The following is a 16,527-nucleotide window of genomic DNA, read 5'->3' on the forward strand; positions in this document are numbered from 1 at the left end:
GAGGTTTGTACATAGCCCCTAGCTCGTAACTTTGGCATTTTTGTATTATGAACATCAAGCAAATTTTTTAATAAGAAGTAAATCATATCCACAATGTTGTATTGGGATCCTAGAAATAAAGAAATAAAGTCTCGATACTGATGTATGATACTATGTGATGTGAATGTACAATATTATATATCATGCACTATGATACTAACACATAATACTAAGCAATGCGAGTGGCCTTAAGTTGGACAATTCCTTCTTGGGTCAAGAGCAATGCCACCTTTCTAAAAGAAGTTAGGGCCCTTTTATGGTTTTGAGACCCAATCGATCGAACTTAACCCCTCACATTAAGTAGACGGGAAAACAGGGAAGTCACAGTTGACGCGTAAGACCTCCTAGTAGTGTCTTTTTGAGGTTGAGGTGGAGGAGAAGCAGCAACAAGAGCCCCTTTGAGATCCTCTTTGGTCACTTGCAGAAATGGATCGATATCGTCATGATGTTCATCTCTTTTGCCATTATCTTTGGGGTTTGGAACTACCAAGTCTCCAACCTTAGTCTCCGCCAACACATGGTTAGTACTCATGCGCTCCACCTCTCTTGGTTCAGCAACAGAGCCGATATCCTGCTTGATCTCATTTTCTTGATTGTCGGCTTGACATACCGCAGGTGGCGACGCCTCAGGCATAATTCTTAATGTATCACTTTGGACAAAATAGCCATCCTCTATTGGTGCAAGGGAGAACAACTGCTTAAATTTCTGGCAAGCACCATCAGACATGGTTAACGATCCAGTGACAACAATGCGCACACCACCATTGAGAGATGGCACTCCATCTGCAGTATGTATCAGAATCTTCAAGTATTTGCTGAAGTCCATGGACATTAATTTTTCTTGATCTCCTGCGTTGTTCAGACAAAAGGGTTATATATATAGAACTAATAAGAAGAACCATTCTGTCGTTTAAACAAAGATTAATTCTGTCGAAGTATATAGAGACGGGCACCATATTGATTAATTGTAGCAACAAAACTGAATTTCAAATATACATATACAGGAACTTACGGGCAGTGTTGTCACATATTCCACGACTCCATCCGAACCTGCCCGGCCAATGGTGCAGCTGTCTTTATAAAATTTGTACGCCTGGTCTGGTGTCGCGTGCAGACTCTGGTAGTAATGCTTAACGAAAAAGGAGAGAAGTTCTAGCACTTCCTCGGGAGGGGTATCACGAGAATCAGCTTGCATCGCCATTGCTGAAAGGAAATTATACATTAACGGGTATATTAACTGAGAGAATGTATTTTAGTATGAGCATAAAGAGATGCTAACATTAATTAAAAGGAACAATGCAGAAAATCGAAGATTGTTGCAGAAGATGAATGAATAAATAGAAGATGCAGGCAGAGAAATTTTGAGAAGGACGAGGAGATAGAAGGGGCGACGGTACCTCGATCAAGCACGGAGAGATTGAGGGCGAGTCGCCGGCCGGCCGGCGCAGGCTAAAACCCTAGAAGCAAGATGGTTTTTCGCCGGACACGCGAGCGAGCACAACAGTAAGGGAGGAGGCGGCCGGGTTAATTTAAAACACAGTTGTTCACTTGTTCTCCGATTCCGATTGCGATTCCGTTTCCTATTTCCCTTGCCGGTTGTGCGCGCGAGCGGCTGAGCGACATGAGCGGCCAGGAGACGGTGGCCGGTCTCCTTTCTCTACATGGAGACGACGGTGACCGGTTTCGAATGACTTTTGCTGTCAACACAAAACGAGAAGAGGCTTGATTTTGACCAATCCAAGACCAGCCCCGTCAGCTCTTTTTTTTAGCAAAACCAGCCCGTCAGTTTTTTTTTAGGGATCGTAACTTTATTAAAATTGAACAATATTCAACCGGGTACAAAGAGGGCCATGAAGGGATATAACAAATTTTACAGCAGTGATAACAAATTTTACAACATTATGCGCCTTATTGGAAGCTCGACCTTCGAATATACAATCACAGCTGACAAAACATACTCTTTCCTGTTTATCTCTTTCACAGCAGTGATATGGGGGCCTCCCAACCCCTTTGTGATGTCGTCCACTGCTAGTTTGCAGCCACAGGCATTACCAAATGATTCGAAAATAGATCAGCCTCAAGTGGCAAGGTCTCTCAACATGCTATGGCCTCTAGCGATGTTGGATTATTGACACCAGGTAGAACAATAGCTGAAGACCCGAGGTACTGACCCATCATGAGACAAGCCGTCGTCTACATGGATTTTAACATGACCAATCGGAGGCGGTTTCCAAGCTCTTTGCACATTGACCACATGTGTGTGTCTCGCCGGATTGGTCGCAGTAGACTAGTTCATTTTTCAATGTCAATTGGCCCCGTCAGTTGAACGATGACGGACCCGAACAAAGAGCCCAACCCATGTGAGCTCATGGGGAGGAGGAGTTGACCCATCATTCGATTTGAGGCTTCGACGTGTTCGCCGGTTTTCCAGTTATTAAATCAGGTATTGGTTTGTCTCAAAAAAAATTCAGGCATTGGTGGAGGAAGATATGCTAATATCATGAGAGAAATCAATATCTCAGCACAGAGTTCCTTCCCGCTCCTTCATCTTCGAAGGACATGAGTCTAATATCAAGGCACATATAGCCTCCCTAAATTCGCTCTTAATCTTCCTGAAGGACGCTAGCCTATCGATATTCCCTGTATTACTGTAAACCATATTTTTTATCAATATAAATTGGATTGTGTTTAGCTTAAAAAAAAGAGTGATCTTGGTTTCTGGTTTGGCGGTCGGGATTGACAGGGATGGCTAAGGTTGTGGTGCTAATAGGTAAGGTTCGATTCTGACTTGTACTTTAATATTTATTTCTGACTTATTTAATGCTATTGTATTTTTAATCCCCGTTTAAAACTTAGGAACCAAAAAAAATCTTAGGATTGAAATATCACAGGAATTGTCTTGTTACCTGAATTCCTACATGAATTCAAAACACATGAATGCTCCAAAACTGCTATTTGGGCACTATATATAGGGAAAACTCAGAGATTGTAAACACCAGGAGAAGAAAACATGAGGTAAGACCTCATGTTTGCTTTCCTCCAAAATTTATATGAATTGGCTCATTCCATAGGAATCTTGGTAAGCTATTTCTTTGTTTTCAAATGGCATCATAAGAAGTTCTCCCATAGGAATTCAATCATCCAAAATTATCGTGCTTTTCTTTCCAAACAGGGGCATCACTTTATGGAAATGATAAAATCCGAATGTCTGATTTTTAACCATGCAAATCGAACATTTTTATGGCAATTTTAGTTGACGTGAGAATGGCAAGTTTATTAGTTACCACTTAGCAAGCATGACAATTTTCTGGCAAATAAAATTGAGGGTGGATTTGCCATGTTTATCAACTAAGCTAGCTAGGATCAAGAAATATAAATTGCCACAAAAAATATTAGATTTGCCATGGTGAAATCCCGAATGTCCGGGACTTATCGGCGTCCTAGCTTTATCTGTCCCAACCCCTTCTCATTGTAGGTTGTTTGTTACCAAAAAAATAGAACTATTTTGAAATAGATGACTCCATGGCCAATCTTTTTTGAATTTGTTATAAAATATTCATTTTTCCGAGGGATAAATCATTATTCTCAAGCTTGAATCTCAGTCACCAACTCAAAAGTCATTATTCATATGATTGTTATTGTTTCCACCAAATCAATTCAACTAGGTGTGGGCTCATTAGATATGTCCTGACCACCATTTTCCTCAAACCGCATTTTATAAAAACATGACTGCACTTTTGGATATTCTGTGTCATGTTTTCTATATATATATATATATATATATATATATATATATATATATATATATATATATATATATATATATATATATATATATATGTACTTAATAAAAGAATATTGTTCCTTTTTCTGCCAGGCAAAGTGATTCGTCCAACATTTCATTCTTTTACCAAGCATCATTTCTTGAAACCCACCTTAACTGTCCCACCTTTTATTGACTTACCGAATAAACTTATATTTTCTTTGGTAAGCTAACAAATGATTATAGAAAATAAAATCCTAAAATATGGGCAGGTTAATCACAGGGCAGGATTTGGTAAATATTTATTTACATGTTCACATTACTATGGACTGGTAAATCATGGGCTAAAATAATAGAATATTTATACATGTTGCAATGCACATGCAATTACCTAGTTACACCATTAAAAGTATTGCACTTTTGGACGTAGCGTGCATCATTTTATTTTCTTGGGTGAAGTTTATTTATTGCAATTGTTGTAGGAATCGAGAGAAACTAAAGAGTAAGCATAGTTAAAAGGAATTATAAATTCCCCGCGGAAAAAGGGAAAAGGGGCTAAAATCTAGTAGGGTATCATTTATTTGAAAGAAAAATCTAGTAACAATTGGGTGAGAGAAAGAGGGGGGTGGAGGGGGGCTACCTCTTTTTTAACACCGCCAGGGCTACTTTGTCTAACACAATGTATTGCGCTGCCTTCACTTTCCTTCCATCTGATAAGCCGAACCAAAATAAGTGATGAATGATTTCAGCCCGGTCCATCTTAGCTGGTGAGCAAGTTCCCGACCCAACGATTGTCGATCCACGGGGCACAGCCAAGCGCCCCGTCTCGTCTCCCCGGGGGCAAATCGCGTCCGTCTCTCTTCTGACGACGAAAAAAGACCGGCGACAAAAGCCCCCCGTCCCAGGTGAGCATTCGGCCTACACCCCACTCCGATTTCTAGCATTTGAGTCTTTGAGCATTGTTGATATATTTTGTAGATTACGCATTTTATTTTACATTGTATAAATATTTTTAAATGTCACATTTTTTGTAAAGCGTGATTTTTTTGTAAATGTAGCATACATTTTGGTACAAAATATTTTTTTAATTACAAGAACATTTTTCCATCATATAACATTTTTTGAAAAATTCTGCGTACAATTTTTAGTGCCGGATCATTTTTGAATTTCACATGATTTTTCTGAATTGTACGAACATTTTCTAAAATTTCAGCGAACATTTTTTCACACTGCATGAACATTTTTTAAATGTGCGATGGGCACTTTTAGAAAAATAACTATTTTTTCGTAATATATGTATTTGTTATTTTTGAAAATATAAAAAAGAAAAAAATATGTGTGTGACATTAGCATGACGAAACCACATGTCCACTTTATCACAACGCTATTTTCACAACCTGTTTGCTTCTCACGTGAGTTGAGTGACATGCTTGCTCTCTTTGTAAGCAGTATTAAAGAAAAGTTTGAGTTATTCATGGCTATAGTGCAACACCATACAATGCCACACAAAAAGACTAGCAAAAAAAAAAACAATTGTATAGGGTGCGCAGAAAAATAAAACAGTGTTAGCAAATATATGTGAACATCATACAACAAAATGTATCACCATGCCATTCAACAAATAAACATAGAGCACATCCACTCCGTCAGGTAAAAATCATGGAGCAAATCCAACACATAATGCTAGAATCATTATCAGAATTAGTACTACATTGCTAGAATTGTTTTCTGAATCTTTAGTACCGAGGAAACATAAAAAAGATAGGAGGTTTAGATACACGTGAGCTTAAAAGTAATAGTCTCAAGTTCTTTCTAGGGAAAGAATAGTCTCAAGTTAATCATACAGATACGGGGGAGGCTTGTACGAGATCTCACATTAGGTGACATCGTAAGATCAACCCCAAAATTCATATTTATACATTTCAAAAAAACTAAAATTATTTGACAACATCCATGTAGGGTATGTCTACAACTCCAAAAAAATTCAGCTCAAAACTCAGTACATTTGAAAATTCAAAAAAGACAAATTCAAATATGAATAGTGGCAGCTTTGACTATTCACGTCCAATTTTGTCCTTTTTGTTTCTATTAATGTAGGTCGCATTAGGAGCTGAAACTTTTTGAGGTTGACTATCAACCATTGTTGTGTATCTACAAACTTTTTGAGAATGTTTGTAGATTTTATTTTTTCAAAAAATCGATCATATTGATCTCACCTAATGTGAGATCTCTCACACAAGTCCCCCCCACAGATACACCCCATGTTTTTCATTTCATAAAATTACAAATTACAAATTTGATCTCCAGCTTGAGAAATAAAAGTAAAGATTCATCAGTCATACGGATGATTGGCCAAAGTCCAAGCAAGAGAAATGTAGATTGCATATGATAAATCCAAATGTAGATTGTATATGAATATCAATTTAATGGTGAATTGTATAAAGGTGTACAATACATGTCTCACACTTCAGATAAGGTAATTGTATTTTCCTTCGCTCTAGTGCAAGCGGCGGCGGATCTAATCTCTACCAGCTCCAGCGCTCAACCCGTGGGTTTTCCTCCCCTCTTTGACATATTTGATGGAGCTCCGGCGTACATTCTTGATGTCTCTTTGGGGCAGTGAGGCTAGGGTTTCTTCATGTGCGGACGGAGACCAATGGTGGCAGACACTTCAGATCAATTCAAGGTTCAACGCTGACGACTGTGGCTACGGGGCATCCGTCCTTAGGGGCAAGTGCATGAACTCTTCCCGACTATCATCGACAAGGTCAGACAAACTTCTGTAGGGGAGAAGCGACAACGGCACGTCGACAGCTCGTTCAGTGACGATACTGGTCGTACGGTGGTCCAGAGAACTTGATGTAATTTTCATTATGTTGGGATGCTTTGCACTTCTAGCTAGGGAACCTAGTAGATTTGGGCTCTTCTTCATAGAAGGAAAAAAAACGTGTCGTGACGTCATGCACTGTAACTTATACGTGCGCACTCTTGATTGATTATGTGAGATCATGACGATATCGGATAAGTGACCGACCGATCGATCGATCGATCTCGGAACCTGACTAACATATCGATTCGGTCTCTCGCTTCTTGCCTGTTGTGTGACCCTTTAAATATGGGAGCACCGAGCCCAACCTGAACCAAATCGATCCAAGCTTACGAGCTTTCCCTTCCCGATCGAGGAGAAATCAAGCAAGCGAATCAAGAACCATGGCTGATGCGACGCCAGCGGAAGCAAGCAGCAGCGGCGAGGCCGCGGGCGAGAAGAGCAATAAGAAGATCACGCTGATCAGCTCCGACGGCGAGAGCTTCGAGGTCACGGCGGAGGCGGCGGCCATGTCGCAGACCATCCACCACATGATGGAGGACAACTGCGTCGAGAACGGCATCCCGCTGCCCAACGTGCCCTCCAAGATCCTCTCCAAGGTCATCGAGTACTGCAACAAGCACGTCTCCAGCGGCGAGCAGGACCTCAAGAGCTTCGACGCCAGCTTCATCAACGTCGACCAGGACACGCTATACGACCTCATCCTCGCCGCCAACTATCTGGACGTCAAGGGGCTCCTGGAACTCTGCCTGCAGACGGTGGCCGACATGATCAAGGGCAAGACGGTCGAGGAGATACGCAAGACGTTCAACATCAAGTGCGACTTCTCGCCAGAGGAGGAGGCCGAGATAAAAAAGGAGAACCAATGGGCCTTCGAGTAGACACGTCACCGCACGTCCTAGTAGAACATTTTTTTAATCTTCATCTGCAGCTGCTTAAGTCAAGTCTTTTGATGTTTTTCCTCTTCATTTAATTACTACACTATTTGGGCTAGTTTACTTGGTTGTTTGGCGCGGTAAAAACTGTATGATTATCGGATGCATAAATTATTCGTTAATATACTATGCTACTAGTATCTACTCCTATGAAATATGTGTGGCGTAATTAATTATCTATGAGATACTTCGTTTATATACATTGCCACATTTTCTCATCGGCAGTGGCAACCCTGAGCCCGCGTAGCTTTGACCGGGGCGATTCCCCCATGGCTTCGCATACAGGTGGCTGGCGGGTGTCAGTTTTTTCAACTTTAGTTGAATCGAGTGTAGCTACGCCCGGTTCTTGAGAAGGAACTTTGCAACAACATTAGATACAAAAGACATCACTAAATATTTGCTAGAATAGTAAAACCAAAGAAAACAAGAACCACAAGTATGCATTTCAGAAGATTTCCAACTTCCATAACTTCTCCCATAAGTTGGACTAATATCTTCTCCATGCATTCATTGTTGATCTACGGATTCTTCATTTTGCATTCTTCTTTCTTCATCTTTGGTTCAAAAGAAGTAGACGTTGCTTCCCCTCTAGTTGCACATGCAGCCGCATCATTGCCTTCGATTGTACTAAGGTGCACTAAAACCTATTAAGTTTCTTTCTACAAACAAATCAATGTATTGGCCTTCCCAAAACCAAAATGAGCATCCATCATCCTACACAAAAGAATGAACAAGCTCAAAGTGAGCTACCGCAATTGAACTAAAGAATGAGCTATGAAATGAGCTACCGCAAGTGCACGTACCCCGTCATTTTCGCATTTGAAGAACACCCATCCGGGGTGCTTCGGCGTGCCCGAAGTGAGCCGCAACACTTTCCGCATGCATTCGTCGCACTCTATGAGCGGCATCGGCAAGCCACAAAGACACTACGCGAGCGCCGAGCCCGGTCGACGGCCGGAAGAATCCATGCCCGCAAACCTTCGGCGGCGGCGGGTGGATGAACCCGTACCTGCATGCGGCGATGCACCCTTGCCTGGGCTGCGGGAGAGGCTCCCCGACCACTCCATCGCTTGGGGCAGCAACCGGCGGCCCATGATGAAGTGCCGCAGATCTGCAAATCCGGCGGCCCGCCGACACAGGGGAGGGGGGGGAGGGGAGGCCTCGTGCGCGTGGCATCCTTCTGGCGTGCTCCCGCCGGCTGCTTTCGCCGGAATCTTGGGCGGCGGCCGGCGGCGGCGCGAGGGGGGGAGAGGAGAGGTGGTTGGTGAGGGAAAGTGCGGGATGAAATGTCTCCCCCCCACCAACCGCTTCCGCTTATATACAGGGCATCGCAGCCGCGGGGAAACCCACGTTTTCCCGTGTTGGGGTCGGGATTTTGCCGCGCCCCCTAAAATTTTTTACGGGCCGGGGCGGGATGCGAGGTCTGATCGGGCTGGTTTTTCCGCCCCAACTCGCATTTTGGCAGTTACTTTACGGGTCGGAGTGAGATGCGGGGTCTGCTATAGTTGCTCTTATAGTATGGGGTGGTGAGGCGATGATGCTTCTCTGGTATAAGGTAATAAGGATCAGGTCGTCACCATCGACAACTTCTTCTAGGAAGAGGACATGTACACAAAGATTCTACTCAACGTACAGCTCCCCTTACAATGCTAGCAGTGCTATATGTTTTTAGTATAGAGTGTAGTGATATTTACCCGGGGGTCAGTGACGGAGCGTGACACAAAAGTAACTAGTGGCCAAATTCCAAGCCCAAAATGCTAGCACATGCCGAATAACTGAATAAGCAAATTGTCTCACACGGGCTACCATTTACTAATTTTAATGGGCCAAAACCTTTATTTTTTTGCGGGAAGACCATGCCATTGCTCGGTATGATCTCTAAGAGGCTCTGCCCTACCGGGGGAGGACGGTTTATGAATGTTACTATGGTTTATTTATTCAGTAGTTGATTTGTATTTTGTGTTCGATTCATATGTATCACTATTGTTATTCATTTCTTGGATGCAATTAATTAGCATAGGCCAACCAAAATAGAAAAACACATAAGGTTGCATTTTTTTAGGATATCGGCCTTCTTTCCTACGGGGCATTAAACTCCTTTTCATGTAACAAAATATAAGCCTTCTCTCCATGGTTGTTAAACCACAACTTAGTTTCTTCACAATCTAATTTGGCAAATTTTAGCATGCTCCCTCTTACTTCCATTTCTCACATGAGAGGTAAGAGTTGATTAGATCTGAACCATTAATTTGATTAAGTAGTGATCAGATTTGCTCTTACCTTCTTACCTCCCATATGAAAAGAGGGATGTTAAAAGTACTCATCTAATTTAGTCCACTTGCCTAGAGACACAAAGCTAATATATTGCGTTGGATAGATACTCCCTCCGTTCCCAAATATTTGTCTTTCTAGCCATTTCAAATGGTTACAACATATGGATGTATGTAGACATATTTTAGAGTGTAGGTTCACTCATTTTACTTCGTATGTAGTCACTTGTTGAAATCTCTAGAAAAACAAATATTTAGGAACGGAGGAAGTACATGATTGGAGGAAGTATACAAAAAAACACGATTGGAACCCTGTGACAGAATTGTAGCCAAGCAAAATATTTATCTTACTATGTTAATACTATTGACCAAGTCCAAAGTTCCTCTAATTGAATATGTAAAAGAAATCAGATGCCAACATGAACTCACATGAACATCAATGAGGAACGAGCATTGATTACCATCTGGAGGTGGAGACGATTACACACAGCTTCTGCCTGCACAAGAATTAGTACCATTGGCGAATAGTCAATTACCCCGTGGTGCTAGAACTTCACTTTGGTGCTACAAATTATGACATAGATCGAACTGATGTAAAAACTTGACTAATATGGTGCAAACCACGTTTGGATACAAAAGCGGCGCTAACTAGGCTGACCTGTGTGCCACAGGTCCACTCTCAGTGACCGGAAGCCATGGAGGGAGGCGTGTGCTGTAGCCTGTTTTTCGCAAAAACAGCCTCAATTTTTTTAATTTCTCATACAAAAGGTCCGAGGGTATTTTTGGACAATAACATGCCACACGTCATTCAGTGGCTCAAAGCGGGACCCATGCCACGGAGGCAAGCCTAGTCAGCGCCGCTTTCATATTCAAATGTGATTTGCACCGTATTTGGACGCCAGAGCCATGAAGTTACACCAATTCAGATTAATTTTGCCACATCAATCTCGCCTTTTGTTATTAGCTCCGAATGCAACACATCGATTTAGTTCAGAGTCGAGGAACAACCAGAACACATCTCGGCTGTTCTTATATTTGATCTGACTTTTGATGTGTGAACGTACGTCACGTACCTACGACGTACGTAGCAGGTTAGCTTCCAGTTACCTAACGCGGCCGGCCATGCACGCCTGACCCGTGCCATTCTCCTCGACGTCCTCGTAGTATATATGCAGCACCAGCTCCACACACGACTCATCAGCTCGGCGAGCAGACCAAAGAGGCAGCAAAGACTAGGAGGAGACGCACAACATGCATCCATGTCGGGACCTCCACCTCCACCTCGCCGTCTCGGCAACGGCGGTGCTCTTCTTCTCCGCCTCCGTCATCCTCTCGGCCGTCCCTGCAGCCAGAGCCCAGCAGGAAACCGGTACGATGAACTCGGTCACCCTCCGTCGATCGATCCATCCATTCATCGATATAATCCCCAATTCCCCATTGCCTTCATGTCTTATGTCCGTTGCAGAGCACGAGGAAGAGTTCAGCTACTCGCCGGACGCGGAGAACGGGCCGGCGCACTGGGGCCAGATCAAGGCGGAGTGGTCGGCGTGTGGCAACGGGGAGATGCAGTCGCCCATCGACCTCGCCGGGCCGCGTGTGACCCTGGTGCGCCGCCTCGGCCACCTCAACCACTCCTACGCCCCCGCTAACGCATCCGTCGTCAACCGCGGCCACGACATCATGGTGCGGTTCGAGGGCGACGCCGGGAGCGTGTCCATCGACGGCACGGCGTACCACCTCCGGCAGCTGCACTGGCACGCGCCCACGGAGCACAGCGTCAACGGCCGCCGGTACGACATGGAGCTCCACATGGTGCACCAGAGCGCCAAGAACAAGACCGCCGTCATCGGCGTCTTCTACGAGATCGGTGCCCGCGACGCCTTCCTGCACAAGCTGGAGCCATACCTGGAGATGATCGCCAAGCAGCCGGAGAGGGAGGAGAAGGTGGGCGTGGTGGACGCCAGGGGTGCCAGGGGGAGGGCCAGCGTGTACTACCGCTACGTGGGCTCCCTCACCACCCCGCCATGCACCCAAGGGGTCATCTGGACCATCGTCAAGCGGGTAGGTTTCCTTCCCGCAGCCATTGTTTTCTCTAGATTGGCCGTTGGCACGGTGATATAGCATTGGTTGATCGGAATTTAGATCACTGAAAGAGTGAAAGTCCTGTTACATCATATGCATGGTTGGTGCATGCATGGTGAGGGAACTTCTTTTTCTCGAGGGAATGAATGGCGAGGGAATTGATTCTTTCTGAAACTTCTCTCTGGTTCTACAGGTTCGTACCGTGTCGCGGCATCAGCTGGAGCTTCTCCGAGAGGCTGTCCACGACGTAAGATTTTCTTTTTCCCAATGCAGTTTCATTCTGTTTCCTCGAATCCTCTTCATGGAAGCGAGCATTTCGACCCGACGTACCGATCCGTATCCTCCTGGTGCACTAAACTCTGTCTTTAATTCGGTTGACCAAAAACATGGCTAAAATGCCAAAGCCACATGAAAACTGCCTTCAGCTCGGTTGATCTCACCGTTGAGGCGTGGACACTAACATATGATTGAGTCAGTGTAAAGAAAGAAAAACTAGGAGTGATTTTCTTCCTTCCACCTTGCAGGAAATGGAGAAGAACGCGAGGCCGCGTCAGGAGGTGAACAACAGAGACATCAACATGTTCTGGCCTATCCAGCAGAATAAGCACTGATTATCACAGTCGGTTCTCTGCTTAATTAGAGTTTTGTCAAAAACCTGAGAGATGAAGCCCATTGTACCAAATTATTGTAGACCTCCTTTACACCTCCTCAAGAAAAGTCTCTTCCTCCTCCCGGGGGCGGCTCCGCCGCCGATGCACCCCACCTCCGATGGCCTTTGGGCCTTGGAGGCGCGGAGGATCTCGGCTCCTCTTTGGCAGGAGGGACCCCATTCTTGTTTTTGTTAAGTTCAACGTTTTGGTTGGGTTTGTGTAAAGGTGGCGATGTTCCTGAGTAGGAATAATGTCTCCCAGTTCGATCCCTATCCCGATGGTGCGAATAGCGTCGTCGTCAGGGGGCGGCTGGAATTGTCTCTCTGTCGGATCTTGCAGGATTCGGTTGGTGCTTGTTCTCGGGGGATCTATTTGAATCTAGTTTGTGTTCGTCTTCGTTCGTGTGCTTACTGGTTTGATTTTTCCGATCTATAACTCTCTTTGTCGGCGATGGTTGTTGTTTTGGTGCGCTGGTTCTTTGGGGCCTTAGCATGACGACTTCTCGACTGTCTATTACAACAAGGTTTGTCCTGCTCCGGTGAGGAAGGGGTGATGACGGCGGCGTGCCTTCGATTCGCTCCACTGGTTGTAATCGTCGCTAGGTGGTCCATGGATCTGGTTGTAATTTTTATTACCTCTAGAGTTCTCTGTACTCCCATGATTGATGAATATATTGAAGATTTCTCTCTCCCTCTCTCTAAAAAAAAACGACCTGAGAGATGGATTAGGTTGCGTATTGTGTACGTACATGTGATTATAGAACTGCAATTTGTTTCGTTCTATTTGTACATTTCGATGCCTTGTATACGGGTAACTGAATGAAGGCACACGACTAGTTCGTGTCCATGCATAGATGTTGATGTTGGGTTGGGTCCCACTTCAACATGATTATTGTTTGGTACTCGATCGATAGCTCGTCCAACTGCCACTGCCTTTAAAAATGAAAAAACTGTCAAACATTTGGTTAGCCATGGTTGACATTCGTATCCGGGACTGGCTGAAATAATAAGACCATCCGACTGCTGGTAGCATGGTGCTGTCTCCCTGATGATCATGCAAGGACTTGTTAATAATCAGGTAACTCTTCCAACTGCAACTGCCGTTAAGATTGGAAAAACCTGGCAAGGATTTGTTTATGGTTAACCATCCAGCTAGCTGCTGACTGCTTGAAGAATCATGCAAGGAATAGTTTTGCCGTGATCGAATTTCTCTGTTTGCAACCATTGGTAGAGCTCAAGAAAGGATAAGTAAAAATATCTCCGAATGTTATCAACCTAATATTCCTGATTCCATTTGGCTATTAGTTTTCGTAAGGGTCAGGTTGCTTTTAAGATAAACTTGAGGGGTGTCAGCCTTACCAGTTGCTATCCCTGGTACGCTGAATGATTTCATTGAACATTAATTATCACTCATCTATATGGTCGCTCAGGGGAGTAAGAGTTAAAAAAGTACACAAAGAAGGGTTTGGTGGTGAAACCCCTGAAAATTAAGATGGGTGTCAAGTGTCAACTGCCAAGGTAAATACACTAGTTAGTAGAAAGTCGTAATGTTTCTCTGCATAAGCCTTGTGTTTTGTGACTTGTGTCTCTCCGACAACTACATACTTGGTTCTGTTGTTGTGCAAAATAAAACAGCAAACTACCTACTTGGCTTTGGTTTTACCTCGAACCACTTTGTGGGACCGCAGCAGCTCACCTAATGTTTGTGTGTCCCATAGAAAATTCAAGTAATTAGTCTCATATCAACAAAATCATTTCATTTTTAAAGTTTTCAGAGGTAGTGATATATACTTTTCTCGAACGTGCATTAAGAAATGGATCTACTTCATAAGATGTTGTTATGAATTATCCTGATCGTCCCGAGTGAAAATCCCGTTAAAAACATATTTTTCAAATTTATTGTTGTTTTAGTTCATATCTTACAATTTTTGTGTGTCAAATTTACACTTATTGTCATGTATTTTTGCTCAAACTGCAGTGTAAGGAGAATAGCTAAATAACGTTGGGTTAGAAACATGCGAAATTACACATAAAATTTAATTTAAATGTCTCATTTTCTGGATTTTTGATGGGTCGGGTCGAGGACCCCATGGCAGTTGACTAACGGGCCATTTGGAGAAGCCCATGACGCATACAAGGAAGATTTCACAAGACTTGGCACATAAGAGGGGAGGACTCCTCTAACTGCTAGGCCTCTCGTGCATTATATAAGCCGAAGCCAGGCTAGTAGACAGATCATATTCTAGATCATTGGAATCATACACAACAATCTCATGATAGATATATGTACTTTGTACTATACCCCATATCAATACAATCAAAAGTAGGATCTGTGTGGAGCCGTGTTCCGGCGTGTCATCTGGTCGGTTTAAGTTGGTGGATCCGTCTGGATTCGACCGGTGTTCATGGTCTTTGGGGTTAATAAAGAACCTCATATGTGTTTTGTTCCCCGGGGCAGCGAATTGCTTTGCAGATCGCAACCGCCTACGTCCCTTGTTCTGCATTGACGACTTCCTAACAACTACTTCTACAATCTTTTGGGTTTAAAAAAGTTTACTCCGCCAAGGCCGGTGGTCGATTAATGTGGAAGAAGACTTCGACCCCCAAGAATTTGAACGTACTCCCTCCCTCTCATAATATAAGAAGAAGTGTAGGACGGAGGGAGTAGTTCTTATCTCTCTCTATGGCTATGGTTGTAAGGACCTGAGATAATTAAGATATAGCTTTGGGCCCTTTCACAAAAAAATAGATTTTTTTGTAGTCATGAACATTTTGAAGTACCTATAACATTTCCAGTATATACTAGTCAATGATAGTTTGACTATGACGCAAAATAGTGTTGTGTGTATATGTAAAAAGCTCACGAGCAGTGTGAGCCATTTGTGTAATGAACATGAACAATTTCTCTTAAATTACATGAACAAAAGTACTCCCTCTATTCCTAAATATTTGTCTTTCTAGAGATTTCAACAAGTAACTGCATACGGAGCAAAATGAATGAATCTACACTTTAAAATATGTCTATGTACATCCGTATGTGGTAGTCCATTTGAAATCTCTAAAAGGACAAATATTTAAGAACGGAGGGAGTACTTAACAATATTTTTCCATTGATAACTGAGACTTGATTTTAAATCATATTTACAACTTCCAAAATAATACATGCATAAACGCAGTTTTTTCATACATGATGTATTTAAGAGATTTTTTGCAGGTGATTTATTTAAGATATTTTAACCACATTTGTTTTTCTCTAAAAACACAAAAAAGATTTTTGAAAAATAACCTATGCATTAACGGGCCGGGCTAGTAGCTCCCATCATTTTAAATTTTACTCCTTATTACTATAACATTTGTTTTCTGTTTTTGTTGACAGCAAAGGTCAAATCAAGTATCCCCGGCCGACCCCGTGTTGTTCAGCCGCACAAGCTGGAGGGGAAAGAGGAACCGGAGAACAACCGGTTCGGCTCACCTGCAGGGATCCTTGCAGGAACAGAGCCAATAATAGACCGCCACGTGTTCGTGTGGGCCAACTTCTCTTATTAAGATAGATTTAATTTGACACGAGAAGATCGTGCGGGGGCAGTGAGGCAAGCGTGAAGGGGTCCGGCCGCCGGCGACATGCGGCGCGCTGGAACACCAATGTGAGGGCCGCGCAAAGCTCCGCCGCCGTCTGGGCGGTGCTCCTCCTCCACGATTCCCAGGGCTCTGGCCGTAGTGGCGCCACCAGATGGTCGCACTCGTTGCGCCCTCCTCCCTTACCTCCGCAGCTTCAGCGACTCCGACATCCCAGCTAACCCTGCCATCTACGTTGTCATGCTCCTCGACAACCTCCATGAGGCGATGGGTTCCCTGCATCACGCGGTACCAGGTGTCATGCCATCTTCTGTGTCTTCCAACATACGTTCTTCTTTTTCTTTTGACAGGAGCATACGTTTCTTCTTGTTTTTCAGTTCATAATG

The 16,527-nt window shown here is 43.6% G+C and overlaps 2 protein-coding genes across 2 annotated transcripts; both read left to right on the forward strand.

Moving 5' to 3' along the window:
* Window positions 1–6,961: 6,961 nt before the first annotated feature.
* On the forward strand, window positions 6,962–7,607 carry LOC123154852 (SKP1-like protein 1A). The gene has a single exon (XM_044573473.1). The coding sequence runs from the start codon at window positions 7,013–7,015 to the stop codon at window positions 7,508–7,510; it is 498 nt and encodes a 165-aa protein (XP_044429408.1). The 5' UTR covers window positions 6,962–7,012; the 3' UTR covers window positions 7,511–7,607.
* A 3,478-nt stretch (window positions 7,608–11,085) lies between these two features.
* Window positions 11,086–13,182, forward strand: LOC123153751 (alpha carbonic anhydrase 7-like). Its single transcript, XM_044572717.1, has 4 exons — window positions 11,086–11,203; window positions 11,300–11,895; window positions 12,110–12,163; window positions 12,441–13,182. The coding sequence occupies exons 1-4, from the start codon at window positions 11,086–11,088 to the stop codon at window positions 12,525–12,527; spliced, it is 855 nt and encodes a 284-aa protein (XP_044428652.1). The 3' UTR covers window positions 12,528–13,182.
* The last annotated feature ends 3,345 nt before the right edge of the window (window positions 13,183–16,527 follow it).

Source organism: Triticum aestivum, chromosome 7A (genome assembly GCF_018294505.1).
Source record: "Triticum aestivum cultivar Chinese Spring chromosome 7A, IWGSC CS RefSeq v2.1, whole genome shotgun sequence".
Taxonomy (NCBI): domain Eukaryota; kingdom Viridiplantae; phylum Streptophyta; class Magnoliopsida; order Poales; family Poaceae; genus Triticum; species Triticum aestivum.

Bases quoted from the DNA above. Each gene is read 5' to 3' on its own strand.
- LOC123153751 (XM_044572717.1), top strand. From the start codon at position 11,086: ATGCATCCATGTCGGGACCTCCACCTCCACCTCGCCGTCTCGGCAACG. The intron at 11,896-12,109 runs GTAGGTTTCCTT...CTGGTTCTACAG, and splicing joins TCTGGACCATCGTCAAGCGG to GTTCGTACCGTGTCGCGGCA. The intron at 12,164-12,440 runs GTAAGATTTTCT...TCCACCTTGCAG, and splicing joins TCCGAGAGGCTGTCCACGAC to GAAATGGAGAAGAACGCGAG.
- LOC123154852 (XM_044573473.1), top strand. From the start codon at position 7,013: ATGGCTGATGCGACGCCAGCGGAAGCAAGCAGCAGCGGCGAGGCCGCG.